We start from the raw sequence: 22,321 nt of genomic DNA, 5'->3' as shown, positions 1-22,321 counted from the left end.
CACACACACACACACACACACACACACACACACACACACACACACACACACACACACACACACACACAATCATACAGACACACATTTGCTGGCCTGCAGTGGACAGCATGATCAATACAGGAGTAAAGCAGCAGAATGCTACAGAGAGAGCAGGAGAAACCTGGAAACCTCTATTTAGAGCCTCTAAACTGTATAAATTCATTAATAACCATATAGTACATCTCTAACATTAAAATCATTAGCAACAAGAGCAATCTTTTGGTTTTAAAGCCTGTGAATGAACATTTGCTGTCTGTGCAGGCTGACACCTATGCTAATATGCTAATATTTCAAACAATAATCTCACTATTCAGTTTCGTTATTAGTGCAATACTTTTTTCATTTCTAGTGAGTGATGCTCTTATGTTTTGGCCTGTGAGGTCATGGTGATACCCCACCATCCGCAGTCTGATTAGATTACTTTTAGTGAGGTTAGTAAGTTTAGAAAAACAGAAAATGAAACACAAATCTGAGCATGACTGAATTGCTGGCCAGAGATGTATGAGGAAAATGTATTAGACTAGATTTTCTCTATCCCAGTCTTATACTGCTGTACCTCCAAAACTTCATATGGTTAACTGTACGCCTTGAAACCTAGGACAGTGGCATCATTTAATATATTTATCTGTGATTAATTTAGTTTTATTTTATTGAAGACAGTGATTCCAAATGTTTGGACAGTGATTCCAATGTTTCGAATACTAGTGTACACACCTGGGCAAAAAAGGGGCCAAGCACAAAATGGAAAAACATCAGGGTTTTAATTGTTTTAAAAACAAATCATTAAACAAATATGCAAAGTAACTAAATATGGGAGAGCTTTTTCCCTTGATATCTTTAAATGTTGAAGTTTTGTGTGTAAATTTGCAGACAGACTTTTACAGAAAGAAGAGTCAGAATTTTTCCACTCAGCACTGATGGCTTCAAACAGTTGAAAAACATTGTCAAACTAATATGAAATCAAATATTCACTAGAGGGTTTAAATCTGGACTCTGACCAGGCTAAAATGGTCAGTAAAAACCATTATAATTTGGGTTTTTCCTATTTTTGTGCCCAGTAGCCTAGACTGCAATACTGTAAACTAGACAATGAGCTAAGTGTGTATTAGTGCTATTGAAACATTGTCAGCATATTTTAACAATACAGCAATAATACTGAAAATGGGGATAATTTTGGTCACTGCTATCGCAAAAGGAGATTTCCATATTGTCCCACTACACACACACACACACACACACACACACACACATACACACACACACTCCTTTCCTCGCTCTCCATTGCCCAATCAGATGACAATGCTGGAGCTGGATCCAGCCAATTAGAGCAGAGCATTGCATCAAGGGGCAGCGGGGCATGGACCTACTGCCCTCCCACAGCCACATTAATACTACAACACACACACCTCCCTCTTCGGCCATTACTGCTGCATCCTGCTGTTTCTGGAGGACACAAACAGAGAGGCAGGGGGAGAGACAGTGTGTGTATGTGTGTGTGTGGTGGTCAGGGCATCCTTTTTGACCTCCTGTATGAGGAAGTCTCTTAATCAGCTCCCAGGTGAGCTCAGTGTACCTGCACTGTCTGCTACCTGTCCAAACAACCAGCACACCTGCTGGGCGCACAGCGTGAGTATGTGTGCGCATGTGTGTGATTAGAGGATGTCTCTGTAACCAAGAGTGTGTCTGTGTATGCATATGTATGTTCATCAAAAATTTGGATAAATCTGGCATTTTCTTATGAAATAATGATGATGAACATTTCTATCTAGACTGTAAAAATATTATTGTATAAAATCATTATTACAGTTACCGTTATGTGTGTATTGTGTCTGTTAAGTGAACTAATAAAGTAAATATTATAACCTAAACATCAGAAGGTTATTTTATATGCTTTACTGATTATTACTGATATTAACTTTATTAGAACTTAATTTCAGACATTAATTATATTTAATTTCACTGGAACTTTGGATAGAATTCATTATATCTTTATTCTTGGTATTATTTTTTGCTATAAATTTATTCCGAAAAAAAAATATATTATTTTGGATATTTATTTTTATTAAAAGTCAATTCTGGATATCAGTTTTCTTAGAACTTCTTTATTAATCTCCTACAGTTTTTTCAGTCATTAAGGAATCATCTGGAGATTTGTTAATCATTCTGGACACAACTAACATTCTTTAATTTTTTAAGCTTACTACTAATTATTTGAAACCTGTGAAGATGTAAAGCATCATCATAAAGAATCATTTTACAGATAAATTTGCAAAAACAAATTTTAAAACATATTTAAAAAACATTACCGAAAACAATGATTCAAGCTTTAGAAAAGCGATCACAAACTTTTGAAAAGTACAACAGTGCATCACTCTATATTTGCTGTTGTTTTAGTTTTAGTGTTAGTTTCAAGGCACTGCTGTGTTTTGTTACATCTGACTATCATTTCTGATTTTATATGGTGTTTCTAATGCCTTCCTGTTTGTCACCTGCTGCACTGTTTTACACTCTATTGTTTACCATATTGCTTGTTGTTTATGCACATACAGAGCTGTACCTAATCCAAATAGCATCAGCTCTGTTGTCTGGCAATAAAGAGTGCCGAATTTTGAATCTTGAAAAATGAGCACATTATTAAACATTAATTGAAAAAGGCCATGAACGCAATTTCTGCAGATAGGGACAGAAAAAAAATGGAGATGGAGAGCAGATAAGGGCGATGGACGTGCTGTTCTGCGGTGCTGACCTCTGGCCGTGTTCACCACACACACTTATTAAACATGATGAGGCCAGAGGATACACAAACCGGCCCTGAGCTGACCAGGGCAGAGGGGAAGAGGAGAGGGAGAGAGAGAGACAGTGAGAGAGAGAAGAGAAGTGAAGAGAAGAGAAGAGAAGAGAAGAGAAGAGAAGAGAAGAGAATAGAAGAGAGGAGAAGAGAAGAGAAGAGAAGAGAAGAGAAGAGAAGAGAAGATTGCTAAACTGCCAATTACTTCAAATACGTCATTATTAGTACATGCACTGCACAACACATTAAAACCTTTGCATTTTTGGACTACCATTGTAAAATGACCACTTCACAGTATCTCGAATTCACAATGTTTGCATTGCAAGCCAGTCTTAAAAGCAAAGTGGCCACTTCTTTCTCACAGCTTTGAACCTGATGTTATTCTTACTTCTACGTGTATAACAGCCACGCTCTCAAATTTTCTCAAATCTCCAGTTTAATCTCCAGGTTTTGATGAAATCAACTTAACTGTAATAGAAGCACTGCCATTACAGATATTACATGTTCATTTTCCACTTTGCAGACATTTAGACTGCTTTGTTAACTTCTGAACAGGCGCCTCATTGCTGCAGGTTTGAGAATAATCTCTGCAACAGCGATACAAACAGAAGAGAGTGAGGTAGCAAAGGATCAGAACTTGATCAGGTTTAACATAGCCGATGCTGATCCAGAAAATTAAGCCTAAATGCTTAATTTCAGATCACGATGTCCCTGGTTGTTAGCATGCTGTACCTGTGAGAGTTGTTTGCTGGCCTGCAGTCTGTGAGTGAGCATCTCCAGCTCCATCTGAGCTCGAGTGCGTTTCTCGCTCTGCTCCTGGGCCATGCGTGTCGCCGCCCTGCTGGCCGACTGCAACACTGCCACCTGCTGCTGCAGACAGAGCAGCCTCTGCTGGAGTGCAGTGCTCTTCATCTTCCTCGTCTTCCTCAGGTTCTTCCTCACTGCAGGCAGGAGCAAGAGGTCAGAAACAACATCTCTCATGCAAAACAGCAACATAATGGACAGGCTTAACAATGTGCATCAGTGTATTCCAATGTCAACACTGTGGTCAATGTGCATCAATGTGGTCAGTGTATATAAGCGTAAATGTACATAAGCTTGAACAATGGGTGATACGAACAATGTGTGTGTTGATTTTGAGAGAGAGTATTCGGGCCAAAGTAACAGTCGACTGACAATGTTCACCAATGTGTTGTTGTAGCAAAGTGTCAGGGCTGAATGACAGGTTTTATTAGAGCATCGTAGCTTCTTTTAGCATGTAGGTAGTTTCAGCATTGCTCTTGTTGGCGTTTTGTTGCCGTCTTGCGGGCGCTGTGTTAAATGCTGCTTTCTTATTTCTGGTACCATGGTCTATTTTCGCACATGCGCAGACTGAGAAATCCGAAGGAAATCCGAGTAAGAGTATATATGCGTTGAGAAATCTGATTACTGAGCTAAAATCCAGCTCTCTTTAACAGACTTCTTAATTGGATTTCAAAACCTTACTCTGATCTAAGAAGTCAGAGTATGCTGTTTACATGACCATTTGAATGATCAGATAACTGCAGAAATCCGATTATAATCAGATTATTTAGTGCATGTAAACGCACTCAATGTGATCAGTGTGATCAGTACTTAGTAATGTGATCAGTTTGTATGAATGTGAACAATGTGATCAATACATATCAGTGTGAACCAATAAAAGGCATATCAGTGCTATCGGTATCAAATGTAAACAATGTGAACAAGTGTCCCATTAATGTGTATCACTATGACCAATCAGATCAATGACTTTTGTAATCAGTGTGCATCATTGTAATCAATGTGAACAATGCATTTCAATTTGACCCACATGTATCAATGTGATATTAATGTGCATCAACGTGTATCAATATGATCAATGTGTTATCAGTACATCATCAAGACGCAAATCATACATCAGTGTATGAATGTAAATCAATGTGATCAATGTGCTGGAATGCAGCAGGAGGAAGCTACCTGGCCCTGGGTTGCTTTGAGGCTGATCTGTGGTGAAGTCTCTGAGCCCGTCTACGAGAGCGCTCAGCCTGTACCTGCAGCCCTGCAGGGAGACAGGGGGAGGGAGCCAAAAACACGACAGCGTTAATCCGGGGGAACAGTTTAACGTAAAGCAATGTGGCGGTTCCTGTGACACGGGAAAGCGTTTGTAGTCACATCAAAGCAGCCGCAGCTTTTTGCCCCTGGTTTGTATCGAGCACTGGTTAAAAGGTTTTGATCACTCTCTCTCTCGTCTCCTCTGGTTTGATCACGGATTCATCCGGAAGCTCTTTAGCGTGACACGAGCAACGAGAGGCGCTCCAGCTGTCACAGCGAGGTGAGCCGGCAGAGCTGACAAACACACGGCCCAGAGAGAGGAGGATCTGAGAGAGGAGCTGACAGATAGAAAGAGAGCAAGAAACAGAGAGGGAGGGAGAGAGAGAGAGAGAGGGGGAGAGGAAGAGTGGATAGAGAGAAGCAGTTGCCCAGCCTTCAGGCACTCTCTGAAGGGAGAAAGAGATGAGTCTACTGAGCCCAGAGAGACAGATGAGAGGAATGCAAGAGTGTTCAGGAGAAACCTGGCAGAAACATTCCGCCTCACACAGACACACACGGGACACACTACAGTACATCAGTGTGACTCAGTAACACTCTTTGGACAAAGCTAAGGAAAATGCAGCATCTTGGACTGGACAGTATAGACTAAACACCATATTGCAACTATATATAGCTACATACTGCAGTGCAATATGACTTGCAGTATAGTAAAAATGTAGCATTAACTCAGCAAATGTGAAATCATGAATTCAAGTCATGATCATCGCAACAATGATAATTTCAGACCAACAAAAATGTGCAAGTTTGGGCTGTGACTTTAACATATGGTGGTAGCATTAAGGAAGACTGAACGAGGGAGGAGAGAGAACTATGAAAACATGGGCCGAACCCAGAAGGCCAGACGCCACCTTTTAACTGTGGTAGGACAGACATAGGTCTGAGGAACAGGGAAGAGATGCCGTGATGGTATGGATCGCAAAACCTTTATCACAGTAAAAGGAAGGTAGAGATGGGAATTTATAGGGTGTTGGATAGGCAAGAGAAAAGGTTCAGCTATGGTCCTCCCTCCAAGTTTCTGTTATTTCACAACTCCATTAATTGCTGAATGACAAGCATCCTTGAAGACATTATTTGTCATAGTTACATGTGATTGAGCCCTGCAACTCTGCCCTGCAAAAGCAGTGAAGCATAAAGCTTAGTTGGCCCACTTTACCTGATGCCCCGCTTTTGGTGTATCAATAATGTGACAGGGTTAAAGACTGGCCTACATTATTTTGATCAAAATTATTTATATTTTACACCTTCAGAGGTGAATCATGAATCCATTAATTCATCAACACACTCACAGAAACTCATTTGGAATGTGAATAATAACTTTTGTTACTGGTTTGAGTGCTCCTTTGTAAGTTGCAGCCTTCTGAGATATCAGTATTGCAAAGGCCAGCTACAAAAAGCCCTATCGACATCTTGCTGTTCCAGAACTTGCTCTTTTCAGCATGAAACTCACTACTTGATCCCAAATCCGTACTTAAAGAGGTATTCCACCAATCTCTTAAAAAAGTTCACTTAATTTAATCGTTGATGAAAACAATGGTAACCGCAAAACAATGTCTTAGGAATCAGATGTCCTAATATTGACCACCACCACTGTGAAAAATTCTGACTCGGTAAGTTTCTCTAGAACAGATCATTTCATAACAAATCATTCTGACTTTGTTCACTTCTTCGAATCATTGAATCACACAGAAATTCAGAAAAAGAATTGGTGGAATTCCCCTTTAACAGAAATAAACCAAAAACTGTACACTACAGGCCAGGTTTCAAAAATATTCCATCCAACATGTTTATTCATATGTAGTTTAACCTAACTACTTTTTCCAAAATGACCAGGGCAATCAAAATAAACTCATTAACATTATCTTACTGTACATGCTATTTACGCATCCATTCTTGGTCAAAAAACTGCTTAATAAACATATTAATGTCTGTTATCTTCTGAAAATCTAACATAGTCATGTTAGTCAGTGCTTCCAAACTTTTGGCCTGTAGAGTACTGAGGCATGGTATGTGGTGTTTTATTCATTTTTAAACTACACATTAGCCCCATATGTGTCTCCAACCTTTACAGATGGATTTCGGCGAGTCTGTGAACGAGGCTGGCTCTCCAGACTGTCGGAGAACTCCTCAGTCTCACTGTAAATGGACAGACGGCATTAACACAACAATAACATGCACATTATTACATATCCAACATACAAGCACCAGCACACATATTGTTGCTGTCAGAACAAAACTTCCAAAATTCCCCAAAAAAGTAACTTCACAGGAGATGGAAAAAACTTCATTAACTCTCGATATAATTGAATGTAACAAGGTTTTACTTGGAGTCAATTTGGAACATTTCTATTGGTATATTCATCATTAAATTATGACTGTGTAACTGGCAGGTGGCATTAAGTTAAAAAATAAAAATTGACAAAAAGGAAATATAAAGTTTTGTTCTGACAGCTAGCATGTTTGTGACATCAATGCAATATCAGTTATCACACATATAACATCAACTGAATACATACAATATCAATTATTATGCATGCAGCATAATTTATCATGCGTGCCAGATCAATATGCACATAATACCAGTCAGTGCGCATAAAACATAAAGAAACAGTACTGTCTGTATTCCAAGTAGATATGTACGTGTACTGTTTATGCTATTTAGCATGCAACTCCAGTGTTGAGTATCCCGAGAGCCACAGTTAGGCACACTTCACTGCCTCATAATGGCACACTGTGTCTTTGAGGAGCCTTATGAGCTCAGCGTGGCGGAGGACAAGAGTTAGCGTGGGTTATAGAGTGTGTGTGGGGGGGGCGCTGTAAGACGGCAACGTACAGTTCAGATCTTCAAAATCACATCATTCCAGGCCCTTCAATCTCTGAAGCTTGGCGCAGTGGCTTTGCATAAAACATACACAAAATAATTACTGTAGATGCTTCTTAATTTGGAGGATGTTAAACAGCTTGTAAACATCTGCCAGTGAGCCAGGGAGGGTCATTCAAAATGTATTCGGCTAAATGAAGGCGGGGTGGAGTGTGTGTGCGGTGAGGGGGAAGAAACGGTTGCTTGTGGTGAAGGCAACATGTCATAAGCTAACTGAACGGGCCGGTCGGGGGGTTTGCCTGGGATTCCTCCAGTGTCAGGGGGGTGAATATGCAAAGGAGCCGCAAATTAAATCAAGCTGCCAAACTGTCAGTTTTTGGGGCTCGTGACGGCTGGAAGATGGCATTTGCTCTGGACGGGACGAAACGGAACGACGGCGGATTCTGGCGCTTCCTGGCACCGGCTCAACTCCGCCGTGCAGAGGTGGCTAATTCTGCATGCAAATTTCAGTCAATAAGCTGCAAGCAAGACGTCCCAGGATATTTCAAAAGGGATCTGACAGGTTTTTTTTCCCTCCCCCTTCTTCTCACTCTGCCTTCTTCTTCCTCCTCTTCTGAATACCAACGAGACGCGAGCTGGGATTCAATCACCCTGCTTCCTTATGGCTTTTTGCATATGCGTGCTGTCCCTCTGGCCGGAAAAAATAATGAGAGAGCGAGGGATGGAGACAGGAGAGAAAGAGACAGATAAAAAGATGGGGCCGGGGGAAAATGGGGAGTGTGTGTGTGTGTGTGTACCTGTCTGGACTCATGTCCTCCCACTCGTCCTTGGCAGGGCTGTGTGTCCTCTGCTGCTCCGAGCGTGTGTGTGTCCTGCGCTGCTGCTCCGGGTGCATGTGTGTTTGGGTCGGGCCTCTGGGTCTGCATGCTGGGAGTCTGGGCCTGCTGGAATGTTCAAAATTCAAAATTCAAGAATCAAATTATCTCTATAGTAATTTATATGTGGAACAGGCGCACTGGAAGTGTTACACAGTTTCTCTCAGTCAGATAAAGATAAATGATATAAATATAAACAGAGTAAGATAATATACACAGGTAATTCTACCAAATTAGTTCAAACTGTGGTCCCACAGTGAAAAAACTATTTAAAACAACAAGTATTCAGACCTATTTATAAGGATTATGCTATTTAAACCCAAAGCATTACTGAGGTAGTAATAGGCTAAATATATAAACAATACATTTATAGGGTACTTTATATTGGGAGGTGACTGTGCCAAACACTAATCTCTAAATTTCAACAATACTTTTTGTTCGTTATTAGAAAAATCTTTTTGTAATGCAAAGCTGAAATATTTGAATTCATCATTAGCCTAATCTTTAAATATAAAAACATTACTTAAAAAACGCTGTCCCACATTTTCACATCGCTCCCAAAACAATAAGAGCTTTAGTACATAGACAGAGCCTTATTTTAGCCAGAGACTGCATCTGTGCCCCTCATGGCCACATGGTGAGCAGTTAGATTCCATTGTTTTGAAGTAAATGTGTCCCCAAGTCTGAAAATCAGTCTCTGACCTTAAGAATTTTGACCAAAACACATATTTTCTGCAATTTTAGCTTTACTGAAATGTTTTAATGAAAAATGTTAAGTATGTGTGTACAACTGTTCAAAGCTGTGTTTGCTAGTCATGTACTAGTTAGCGTTTGTGAGTTATGCTCAAAATTACCCAAATTTGTCACTACCGAAAACTTCGGTAAATTTGGTTCCAGAGGCGTTATTATAACAGCAGTATTGTAGTATTGGCAGTGACAAAATGTTCCAACATTTATTTTGATAAAATGAACATAATTAAGGTATAGGGTCACTCAAAGGAAAAGGATTTTAGTCCAAAGTCAAAGTCAGTGAAAAGTCTGAAATATGTTTTCAACTCTGACTTTGCACCAATTTGGTAGAGTCAATATACAAACAATATACAGGTGTGTGGTATTTACTAGGGTCTGACCAATACATCATGTGCATAAAAGACTAACTATTATTATGTGCAGGGTAAATGTGTAAATTTTGTATTACAAAGCTATTTTCAGAAATGTGATGCTATTTGGAATAGTAACAATCAAACATACTGTTGAGTGCTAAGGAAAATACTATTTGAGAGTTCAGCATCATAAAAGTTACCTGTTTTAAAGTTATAAGAGACAAATTTTATATTTATGTCACTTATTTTAAGAACTTCTACAAATCATTTGAGTTTTGAGAATTGACAACTAATACATTTACATAAATATACGTCCTAGGCAAAAAAAAGTCCTAGGCAGCCAAGAAAATAATTTAAAACCACTTATCTTGGCAGTAAGTGTGTTTTTGCTAGGAAAAACGCTTTATAACAGTAGAATAAGTACAAATAAACATAAACATATTAAACTTTTTTAAGTAATTAATATCTTGTTAAAAGAACATTTTTCAATTTCACATCGGTCAGGCTCTAACATGTATACAAATTGCACACATGTATACATGTATAACATGTATAAGTGCACATCAGTAGTGTCTCTTGAAGGGAAGCAGCATACGTAGCTTTACTCCAGCGGCGGGCAGAGGCTCTGTGGAAATCTCTCTCCGCCTTCAGGACCCCCAGCTCCTGTCTGAGCCGCAGCACAACATGCCTGGCCTGTACCTCTGCTCTCCGAGCCTCTGCTGCCTCTCTCCTGGAGCTCTGCAGCTGGGCCTCCAAAGCCTGGACTTCACCTAGCAGTATGGCAGCATCAGTTAGGTTCAAAGTCAACAAACATCAATTATGAATTATAAATATTTACTTAAAGGGCCCATATTCTAATTTGCATGAATTAGGTGAACTACAGTAGACCGAATGAGTGGGGCTAAGCTGCTGTAGGACTGTTAGGGCTAAACCTCTGAAGGTGTAAATGTGTTCACGTTCATGACAACCATGAAAGCAAGAATATTCAAAGTAGTGACAGAGCAGCTGACAACATAACACAGTGAGTAAAGCTTAACTGACTAGAGTCCTTACAGCACTAGGCACAGATGTCAAGTGCCAAAGAAAGATCGAAGACTGTGATTTTCTCTTTGTTTTTTTCACAGTATTGAACTTTACCACAGTTTACTTCTTGCTAGCTAGGGAAGGAGTCTATAGGACCTAACACAGGAGAAATAGGGGAGCACGCTAATGTTGCGTTTACATGTCTGTGTTGTAAAAAAAAATCTTCACGTGTTTTTTTGCAGAAAAGGTGTAAAACAGTGTTACCTGACCAATGGCAGTATTTTGTTGTGTAAGCGCTGCCATGGTGATAGCGTCTGTCAAAAATTGGTGATGGTCAAGATTATGTTAGTACTGGTCCAAAGCTGCATTTTCTTAATGACAGTGATAACTGCATTTTACAGCAGCATGCTGATGATGCACAAACAATATTTAGCTTACTGATTAGTGGAACTCGATCATAGCAATAGTTATTAGTTGCAGCCTTACCTCGTAGTCTCTCCACCTCTGCTTCCTCTCGAGACATGGCTCGCTTCAGAGCAGCCTGGAGGTCAGTACGCTCCTGGGACAGGATTTCAGAGGCCTCCTGCAGGGCCTGGTTATCCTCTCTCAGTTGTCCCGTCTCTTTTTCTAAACATACCATCTTCCACTCCAACATTTCAATCTGTACACACACAAACACAGTCACAGTTGTACCGTACCAATCACCTCTTTATGGATTATTCTACTGAACTGGCTCCAAGTCAGAGTTCTAACTGACTTTTCTCTGACAAAATCCTTTTGCTTCAAGTGACGCTATATGTTAATAGGGGTGGGGGTCGGGGGTCGATTCTTAGATGCATCACGATGCAGACATGGACAATTGTGAATCGATTCACAAATGTCAAAAATCGATTTTCTAAATTTTAATTTATAACAATGTTGACAGAACGCAAAAGGCGTAACTTGGAAGTGCGGAAGTGCAGCGTCCGGACACTCTGTGACGTGCACATAACAAAAACACAACTGGATGAGGGAGAAATCCGACCGGCTCCCTCTGCATTAAAAGCTAGGTTAGGTCAGGAGTCACAACCCAAATGTTAAGAAGAGACATTTTGTCCTTTCAACAAAAATCAAACCACCTTGGGAGCCACAACATTTAATGTCCAATATGTCTCAGTATGTGCTGATGTCCTAGTATAGGCTAAAAAATATAAACCAAAACACAGACTTACATCGCTCTGCTTTATGTTTTCAGTTATAGCCGCTTTCCTCCCATCTCCGCCAGAAAACTTTTCCTTAAAAGTAGATCAGTTTCTTTTAAAATGTCTCTCAACTTTTGACTGTTTTACGAGGCTGAAGTCTATTTCTTATTTCTTATTCGCCAGCTTCTTGTTTGAATTTTCCATTCCACCTTAAATCCGCCCAAGGCGCCAGAATGTAAATGCAGCACCATTTAAGGTAGAACGGGAAAATTCGAAAGAGAAGCTGACTTTATCTTCGCAACTTTTTAGTGTTTGACAGTCTCTCGTTGCAGATTTAACGTACAAGGAAACCAACTGCGGTGCTTAGAAATGCAAATAATTCCATTTGTTTCCAAATGTTCGTCTTAAATCTGTCTCTTTGCTTTTTCGTTAGCTACTAGCTAGGCTGTCTGCGTTGCTATGTGACCTGCAGTCTGCACGCCAACCTTCAGGGTTATAGGGTGGTGAATTAGCAGCGTTTAAGACCATATATTGTTGAAACAGTTAGAACGATCAGCAGAGCTTTATTTTACTGCAAAAGAGAATTATTTTATTTTTACCTAAACATACTAATTCTACTGTGGAGTCGCACCAGGTTAGTAAAAGAGCTGTATGTTTCTGACCACTGAGCTAGTGTACGGAAGCAGTTTGGCTTTTATGAAGTTCAAGGGAAAAGGGACCTGGACAGGAGCCACACAATATGCAATTTGTGTCACACTAAACTATTTTGGAAACGACAAACATAAGAAACCATATGACATGCTTCCACCCGTTTTCCGTCTGGTTGTACTTGCTGCCAACCAGAAGACCATCGAGCAAGCAATGTCAGAGCTTTCACCCAATTCGGAAGCAAATTACAAACTCTATCGCAACTTTTATTGCCAAGGATTTGCATCCGTTCTCAGTTGTTGAGAATCAGGGCTTTCACGTCATGTTGCACACTCTGGAGCTGAGATACAGCGCCCCATCTCGAAGACATTTTACTGACAGCAACCCCCCCCCACTCTCTACAACGAGACCAAAACCGAAGTTATGAAATCTCTAAAGAAAACGGGTAGGATAGCTGTAATGTCATGCGTGGACATCGCATCTTATCACAGACGAGTGGTAGCCAGCGTCTCACGTGGTCCAAACAAGAGCAGTGAATGAGCAGACCACTTGGCACATTGCTTCCGTTTGTTTTATTAATAAAAGATATTGGAAGTAAACTCATTCCAAATTATCTTTGCATTACAAATACTTTGCTTTAAAAGTACCAACTCCTCACACAGTGAGAAAAAAGAAATCCTGTATAGAAAGATGCAAGATGCATCGATAATCATTTTATAATTGCATCGTAGCCCTCTGAATCGTAATTGAATCGTGAGGTGCTTAGAGATTCCCACCCCTATATGTTAATCATGTTTATTTTATTATAACAAATGATTGAACAATCCACTTTGTCGCTAACAAAAACAATCATAACTGTTTTAGCATTGACAATTTTAGATAATTTTGAGCACGACCCAAAAATACAGTTTTTAACAACTGTACACATATAAAATCACAATACTTTTCAATAAAATACAAAAAAGCTCACTTTATTGTAGAAAACTGTTGCCATGAGGGACAGGGGTGCAGTTTACTTCCTACTCTAAAATTCAGGGGTGTGGCTAAAATAAGGCTCCGCCTCTGGACTAAAACTCTTTGTTTTGGCAGTGACATGAAAACATGGGACAGCATCTTTCGGACAAAGTTTTTTTTTTTGTTTTTTTAAATTAAACTCATGATAAAACTAAATCTTTCAACTTTAAAAGAAATAAAAAAGATCTTAAAAACATGGAAACTTAAAAATCGCAAATATTATTTTCACCAAGTTAAAATTTAGGGGTTAGGGTTTGGAACAGCCACCACCCAAACAGAAAGTAATATATATCTAGTATATATTTAGTTTATTCCTATCTCAAAAAACGCCTTGGGTTTAAATACGTCAAAATATATATCTAAGGTCTGTATAGTTTATTGCTCTTTTAAATTGTTATTTTTTTCCTGTGGGTCTGCAGTTTGAACTAATTCAGTAGAATAGCCCATACACCATTACTGTCATAAAAAAAAACATTTTAACAGGGTTTTTTTTTTTTTTTAATATCACCCTAGTGGTGGTGATACTAAATAACAGACAAGTGTATTTGTAATCGATTCTGGCTTCCTGTATGTATGTATGTATGTTCTCCACATTTCTTTGTAAAAAACATCTTTGTACCTATGTATTTTGTTTGTTTTTGTCTTTTAAACTTTGTGTTACACAATACATGCAAAGCAAAATTTTCAAATGTTTTGGCAATTTACAATAACAGACGTAGGAATGTTATTTTTTTTCCTTTACTGTTTCAGAGGTTTTCTTATGACAGCGGCCATTCACATCTGCATCATTTCACCTTAGAGTGCCTTCTTTCAGGCATGAATGAAACGTTTGACATGTTTATTACCAAACATATCCTCTATTCTATCAATGCCATTATGAGGCGCACTGATGAGGAAATAAGTCAATTTCACCTGGATGGATGGATCAGACGGGATGGAATTTGAACAGCTTTGCTAAAGTCAAGTGTCCGGAAGACATTTAAGTGGCAGTAACAGCAGTACTCTCAACTGTCTGTCTTTCTAAAATGACTGGCTCCCGTCAGTACAGTTACTGCGAGTACATGCTTTCTTAGGCTGAAATGCCAGTCTTGCATCTGAAATATTCTCTTAGCTCCCAAAAAAGCTTTGTTATAACTGTCTCCTGGCTAAAGGAACACATACACAATTTTGGCCAGGATAATGCAGTAACAAACCCAGAAAAATGACAAAAATTTCAAATAGTCAAAGGATTCTTTGGTAGTGAGTTAAAATAGGCGTTGTTGGAGCACCTAATGTACCACTGTTAATTGGCAGCTGATTTAGATTTAGACGTAGACTAAAAATAGCTGATGACAAAGTTGTGTCAGAGTCAGAGGTTTTAGACCAAAAACTGTGAATGCTCTGCCCACAAGGCTAAAAATCCACCAATAAGAGAACAGCATGGCTAAAATCCACCAATAGAAGAAGAGTATGGCTAAAATCCACCAACAGAATGTCAGAGCTAAAACTCCACCAATAAGAAAGCTGAACAGCACAAAAAAAAAAAAGCACCAAATAAAAACAGCATAGCTAAAAATCCACCAACAGGACAATAACACAGCCAAAAATCTACAAAAGGACAATGGCAGAGATAAAAAATACATCAGTAGGACAATGGTACAGCTAAAAATCCACATATAGGAGAACTGCATGCCTAAAAATCCAAAAACTGAAGAACGGCATGTCTAAAAATCCACCAACCGGAGAATGGAATGTCTACAAATCCAACAACAGAACAATGGCATGCCTAAAAAGCCACCAATAGGAGAAAATCATGGCTAAATGTCCACCAACAGAATGAGTATAGATACGAGAGCTAGTGGAAACAGTGTGACAACTAACCACGTGTTCCCTTATTGTTGATGAGAGCTATGCTGAATGCCTGTTTAGTGTTGTGATTTTTGCCATACAGTACAGTAGAAGTGCAATAAACCTATAAGACTGCTATTATGGCAGTTTGCAGTAACCTTAAGTGTCTGTACTGTATGCGTATGAGGCCCACAGTTCCCTCCCTGGTTGTGAGTCCTCCTGAACAAACACAAAAGAGGGCTATTTAGGCTGCTTGTCAGATCCGGGTAGAGGGTGTAAAAGAGAGAAGAGAGAGAAAAGAGCATGCCTGCTGGGTGTTTACCCCCAGGCAAATCTCCTCTTTTTACTTAGCTTTTACTGGGTCCTCGAACTGCAGCACGCCACCTTTCAAATAACATTAGACCCTTTACGCCTGGCTGACAACGGCCTGCCAGGAATGTGGGTGACACGCATGCACACGCACACACACACACAAGCACACACACTTATGCACATTACAGCGTGTTAACAGGCGCAGTCCGTCCCCAGTAGGTTATTTGGTTTAACATGGTGCTTGTCATTCAGTAATAAAGGCGATGACAGCCCCCATTACTTTGCCATATGGCAGGCGCTGGCACTCAGCTCAATGGCATCATATGCTCCGAATTACTCTACAACCCATTTCATTCCTCCGCTCAAAAGCGCCCCCCGCGGCCCACAAAAGGCCCTCCAGCTACCAAAGCATCTTTGCGCTGCTGCAGGGCGCGTGTTAAAGGCTAGTGGCTCATAGCCGTGTGTATGCGCACCCTGTGGGGGTCTGGATAAAGAGATGGCTTCAGGATGTGGATAAGTGTGAAACACAGTTTGGCTGTTGGAAAAAAAGGCAGGCAGACACACAATGGGCCTGTTTTTCTCACCTCTTTAGCAGCTGGTTTGTTGTTTCAAAGATCCTGATGAAGTTATTAATGGTTATATCCACATAATGGCCACTTTATTAGGCACACCTTCTTTGTAGCTACACTCATAGATGCACTCTGTAATCCTACAATTACAGATTACCGTCCATCTGTGTCTCGGCATTATTTGTTAGGCCCACTTTAACTTGTACATCAATGGTCAGGACCCCCACAAAGCAGGTATTAATTTGGGGGTGGATCAATGTCAGCACTGCAGTGACACTGACATAATGGTGACATGTTAGTGTGTGTTGCACTGGTACAAGTGGATCATAAAAAGCAGTGTTGCTGGAGTTTTTTAAACACTTTGTATACTGACTGTCCAAGGATGCAGGAAGGTGTTTTAACTTGGGGGTGCTGCCATTTTTTGGCAACATAGATACACTCATTAGATACACTCACACTGTGGTATTGTGCTAAATACTGTGTGTTTCTTTTATTTCTTTATTTACAAACAGAACCTATCATACCATAGATATGCACATACGATCGACAGCCTCTGCTGATGCACAGCCTATGGTCTGTTCTCTTTTGCTGGACAAACCTCATGTAAATGACCTAAACGTTGACTAATCAGATTGTTGATGTGAGGCATGGAAACCGCTTGCATCCTGCCCATAGTGAAGCTACATGTACTACCAGCAATAGATTCTTATGACCAAAATACACTCTACCCTACAAAAGCACACACAGGTCTTTGCTATGATCAAAATATTTAGAAGGTCTACTGTTGTTATTGTTCTGTTATTGTTCTTAGTAGTTTCAGTTAAATAATCCAGAAATCCAGGGGTGCTACAGCACCCTTAGCACCCGTACTTCCCATACTCCCTGTGTCCTTGTTACTGTCCACTCTATTAGATACACCTACCTTATTAGTTTACCTTGTAGGCAGGAATACAGGAAGTATTGGAGTGCTGAAATTTTAAGCAGCATATGTGACATTCACAGTGATATCACATGATATGCCTTTTTTCCCCCCTTTTGAGACTGCAATGAACACTTAGGAGACATCAAAGCGCTGATGCATACCCTGCTCTATCTTCTTCTGGACTAACTTCATTAAAATGAGCTGAACAGCGACCAATCAGATTGTTGATATGTGGTGTGGTAACCTGATGTATTGAGAATGTGAGACATTACTGTATTAGTTCATATATTTTTTTTTTGGTTAAAAAACAATATTAGTCCCCTTAGGGGCTTAGAGACAATGGCTCATCTGTCAATGAACAGTTTGTGTTGGTCATTTTCTAGTCTTTCATCAATGGTCAGTTTCTGGTCACAGGACGCTGTTGGCTGGATATTTTTGGTTGGTGGACTTCTTGTAAGTCTAGCAGCGACACTGATGTGTTTAAATACTCCAGCAGCACCACTGTGTCTGATCCTTTCATTCCAGCACAACATACACTAACATGTCACCAACGTGTCGCTTGCACAACCATGTAAATGCAGTGCTGAGAATGATCCCCCACCCAAATAACACCTGCTCTGTGGAGGTCCTGACCACTGATGAATGGGAAAAGAACTACAAAGTACACAGAAAGTGGACCTGATGAAATAGGCAATGAGTGTAGATACAAGGCCTACAAAACTACCTAAAACATTATAGTACCTAATAAAGTGGACAGTGAGTGGATATAGCATATGTCCAAAAGTCTGTATGTACCAGTAACTGTTCTAGAGCAAAGGGGGGAAGAATAGGGAGTTTGCCCCCCTTTGCCTATACTCTCCTAGGAAGGCTTTTAACTAGATGTTGGAACATTGCTGTGAGGATTTGATCTTATTTATTCAGCCACAAGAACATTAGTAAGGTCAGGTACTGATGCTGAATGATTAGTTCTGGATCATAAACGCTACTCCAACTCATTCCAAAGGTATTGCTCTGAAGAACACAGTTCCACTGCTCTATGGTCCAGTGCTGGGGGACTTCATATCCCCTCATGCTGATGTTTGGCATTGTGCATGGTGACTCATGTTTGGCTGCACCAGAGCATCCTATTCTATTAGCAATGCTTTTCTATGGAGATAAAAGCTGTGTTTGTGCATAACTAATATGTGTGTCAGCAATAGATGCACCTTGAATTCACTCATTAGTGTCTGGAGTGTCTGGATACTTTTAGACATACAGCATAGATTAAAAAAACCATATAAAATAGCATGATAATAATGGCATGTTTAAAAAAACAGTGTTCTGTCCTGAAGTGAGTCAAGCTGAGGGTGTAATAGGCTTGAGGAGTTTGTTTGCTAAAGTTTTCTTGGACTTACTGTGGCCAGTTAGTGGCAGTGTGGTCATTAGAATTAATCATATGAGCCAGAAATAAAAAAGAGGGTTAAAGTAACAAAAATAATAGTAAAATGATCATATTTATACAGATGTGTCCCACAGTTTCTATTCTTGTTTAATTAAAATATTTGGTTTCTAGCTTACTGATATCAATAAGCTTTGAAACTCCAGTAAAAGAAAAATATATATTTACACATTTACAGCAACACTTTGTTTTCTTTTTTTGTGACAGTGACAATATACTGAAAAGTTTTGCCCAAATAAAGATGCTTTTCTCTAAGAGAAAAAATAATGGTGTTCCTGAAAATCATCAATATTACACCCTGGGTAAAGCTAAGACATTTTGTCCCTTATCCATTTTCCCCACAATGTTACTGGATCCTCTCAATTATGAGGTCATCAAAGAGTCAATATACAATTTTGCTACATTCATTCTACTAGCAAGCTAACATTCCTGCACAAGAAAGGCTATTACTACATATTAACAGTATTATACTGTACCAGCCACCCAAACTGTAGCCTAAAACCACCAAAGCTTGCTGGTTTGTGTGATGTATTTTGGTGAGGTTGCCAGGCTTATGATGTCCATTCAGCACAAAGCAGCTTTAGCTGGCATGTAGCAATAATTTGGCTCCTTAACGCCGTAATTTGGCTCCTTAACGCCGTAATTCAGAGGAATAAGTCACAGCACAAAACGTACCGCTTTGGAACAGTTTAGTTTATCACTCGGTGTGATATTAGCGTTTTTTGAAAATCTAATAAATTTTTGCCCTTGTTCCCCATTTTCCGTATTTGGGCACGTTGTTGACAACAAAATGACGGACACACAGGCTCAGACATTTTTAGCTTACACGATTCACTACAAAGGCAGAAGTAAAGGGTGCATCCATTGTAATTTAATAACAGTTCAGTCAATCGTTTAAAATGACCACATTGTTTTTGTGTAGTTAATGTGATTAATTGCAATTGTCTTATTTGCCCAAATGTGACCCTAAAGAAAGATCTGTTTCTATTTAAAAAGTAGTGCATTGAACATAATGTATTGACTTTCATTAACTCAACTCAACGTGTTATTCTTATTGTGCGATCGCAGGGTTCACCTGAATCTGAGCAAACGCAGCTTCCAATTTTCACCACAGATCAGTGAGAGTAGCAGCAGCTGCATGCGCAAACCAATGACTATATCCTGTGTACAGTCAATGGTTCCAAACCCCCACAACTGTGGCCTCTCGCTCTTGTTCATACAGCTTGTGGATTCCTGTTACAGTGAAGGCTCTTAAGGGGAACCGGACCTTTCCACTTTGCTGTTGCATTTGTTAGTTTGCTTCTCATTGACTTATCCACAGGAGTCCTGTGTGCACTGTCCAGTGTAGTCTGCTCAAGGTGCTGAAGGTATTGCTTTACAAGCCATTTAAAGCTGTATTTAAATGAGATGGCTACAATCATGAATTCTATCAGAGCAACACAGCACATGAGCTGCTGGGCTTTAGCCTGCACTACAATGAATGGTTAGAAGGGCATTTATAAAAATAGTGGCATTAATAATTTAGTGCATTAAAACATCAACTTAAACAACCCAAACAATTACATAATCAACAAACTCATGCTGACAAAAACGGTGCAGTTAATTCAATAGTGAAATACTGCTTTTTTACAGTAATAAATTTGGCCTCAAGCAAAAACAAAACAGCAAGTTGAGCCCCCCCCATTCAAAGCTGAAACACGCAAAAACAGAGAATGTTTGTGTGTTAAGGCAGCGATTTGTACCTTCTTAATGGATTTGTCCAGTCTCTGGGCAGATGGCAGGACTGGGTTGCTGCTGACTGCCTCTTTTTCATCACTTCTCAGCTGCAGCTCTGCCAGAGAAACAAAAAAAGCACACACACACAGACACACACACACACACACACTGTCACCTGCCAGCCACCACGTCTTCACTCCACTGCTAAAGTACAATAATGAGTCAATTATTATTAATGACACATAATTTCTTGTCCTTTCAGGCCTATTCTTCTGCATGAGTTCTTAAAGAGGCCCTTAATGGATGGAGCACTCGCTGGAGACAGAAAGACTTTAGTAAAGAAAAAAAATTCTCTTAATCATCACACAGAGCCTTCTGACCCCAAGCAATCATCCAACGTATTGTAGAATAATGCAGTTTTTCTCTATTTTTTTTGTCCAAAATTAGCTTTTGAAGTTAATTATCAACCTCTGACGCCGTTTGTATTTTTGACGTAACTGTGGAACACACTGAAACTTTTTGTAAAGGTAAAAGTGGCAAGAAAAACATCCGGAAAGCTGAAGTGCTGAAGTTTTTTGCATTGCCAAGTTGATATAAAACTTCTATGCTGTACCTCACGGGGATGCTCATTTGTTGAATGGTGAAATATTTAGGATTTTGACTTTTCGGGGTCAGCTCACCTTTTGGACGGTCAGAACATGTAGTCAGATGGTGCGCTCTCTCTCTGTGGCCTCTTCGACACACATACACACTCCGAAAGGCTTAGAAGTTTGTTACTTTAAATTAGCTGTCTCTTTTGTCTCAGGAGCTTGTCAGGACTAATCAGGTTGTGGGCAGCAAGCATGTGATCGCTGGCCTCTTTCTGAGTCCGCGGTAAGCGCGGGAGTTGATTAACTAACTCAGAAGGTGACTTTACTGTGCAAAAAGCTCAGTGTCTCCACTGCCACTTAATTACTACCCACTGTGCTCCTGCACAGCCGATATGGATTAATAGACTTGTAAAATCGCTGTCTTCTCCACTCGCTCTAAATATGCCTTTGGTCTGTCAGGTTTAGCTGTTGCGATTCCGTGCGGCTGCCTGATTCTTCTCCTCTTTGATTAGGTCAGGAGGTTCAGCCACAGTCCATGTTTAATAGACTTGGCTTCAGACAGGCTGAATAATAAGTACACTCACCTCAATGATCTATAAGTGACATCCATCAACAAACCATCTCATTGATATCTTAATAACCATAATGCACGTTAGAATAAGAGAACCGGGATAGTTCAGCAAATCAGTGCGAAATATATGAATACACATTAACATGACAATATTAAATTCAATTACTTTTAGGGCTTGGACGTTAGTTAACTCTATAGACCGGTTTAGTTGGTTAGACCTATTAAAAGGTGTAGGTGGGTCAACAATTCAATTCCTCTGTCACATAACAACGGAACTTGCACATTTAACAGTCACGGAATAAACCATAGCAGTTACAGAATAATTCATAGTAGACACTATGAATAATTTATAGTTGTTACTGAATAATACATTGTAGTTAACTAGTAGATGCTGAAGAATTCATAGTAAATATACAATACTTTAAAGTAAGAACTGAATTATTCTAGTAGTAACGGAATAACTTATTGTAATTACTGAATAAGTCGCTGAACAATTCAAAATAAATAGTGTATTATTGTTAGTGGATATAGACTAATTCACAGTAATTAGTAGACAGTGAATAATTAATTGCAGTTACTGAAAGTCACTGCACTTACCGAGTAATTCATACTAGATACTAGAGATGAAATGGTGTGAAATGTTAATATCACGATTATAGTGGAAAAATGAACACGCTTATTAGTATTATCACGGAATTGTTAAAGCGTGCTGAAAATGTTCAAAAGCTATCGATACACAAACTGTAATCATTTCACCAACCAATTCTATTGAAAA

General features: G+C 39.6%; 1 protein-coding gene across 1 annotated transcript in view; it reads right to left on the bottom strand.

Annotated features, from left to right (window-relative positions):
• The window catches only part of cntln (centlein, centrosomal protein), a 156,758-nt gene that overhangs the window by 49,368 nt on the left and 85,069 nt on the right, over window positions 1–22,321 (bottom strand). Inside the window, exons 15-21 of the mRNA XM_036574811.1 lie at window positions 20,412–20,500; window positions 11,245–11,419; window positions 10,331–10,505; window positions 8,555–8,701; window positions 7,000–7,072; window positions 4,805–4,886; window positions 3,560–3,768 (exon numbers count right to left, since the gene is read on the bottom strand). Coding sequence (XP_036430704.1) covers window positions 3,560–3,768; window positions 4,805–4,886; window positions 7,000–7,072; window positions 8,555–8,701; window positions 10,331–10,505; window positions 11,245–11,419; window positions 20,412–20,500 — 950 coding nt within the window. The remainder of the gene's footprint in view (window positions 1–3,559; window positions 3,769–4,804; window positions 4,887–6,999; window positions 7,073–8,554; window positions 8,702–10,330; window positions 10,506–11,244; window positions 11,420–20,411; window positions 20,501–22,321) is intronic.

The sequence above is a fragment of the Colossoma macropomum genome, unplaced genomic scaffold (assembly GCF_904425465.1).
Source record: "Colossoma macropomum unplaced genomic scaffold, Colossoma_macropomum, whole genome shotgun sequence".
Lineage (NCBI taxonomy): Eukaryota > Metazoa > Chordata > Actinopteri > Characiformes > Serrasalmidae > Colossoma > Colossoma macropomum.
Note: the sequence above shows the minus strand (reverse complement) of the source record. Positions and strands in the feature narration are given on the sequence as shown.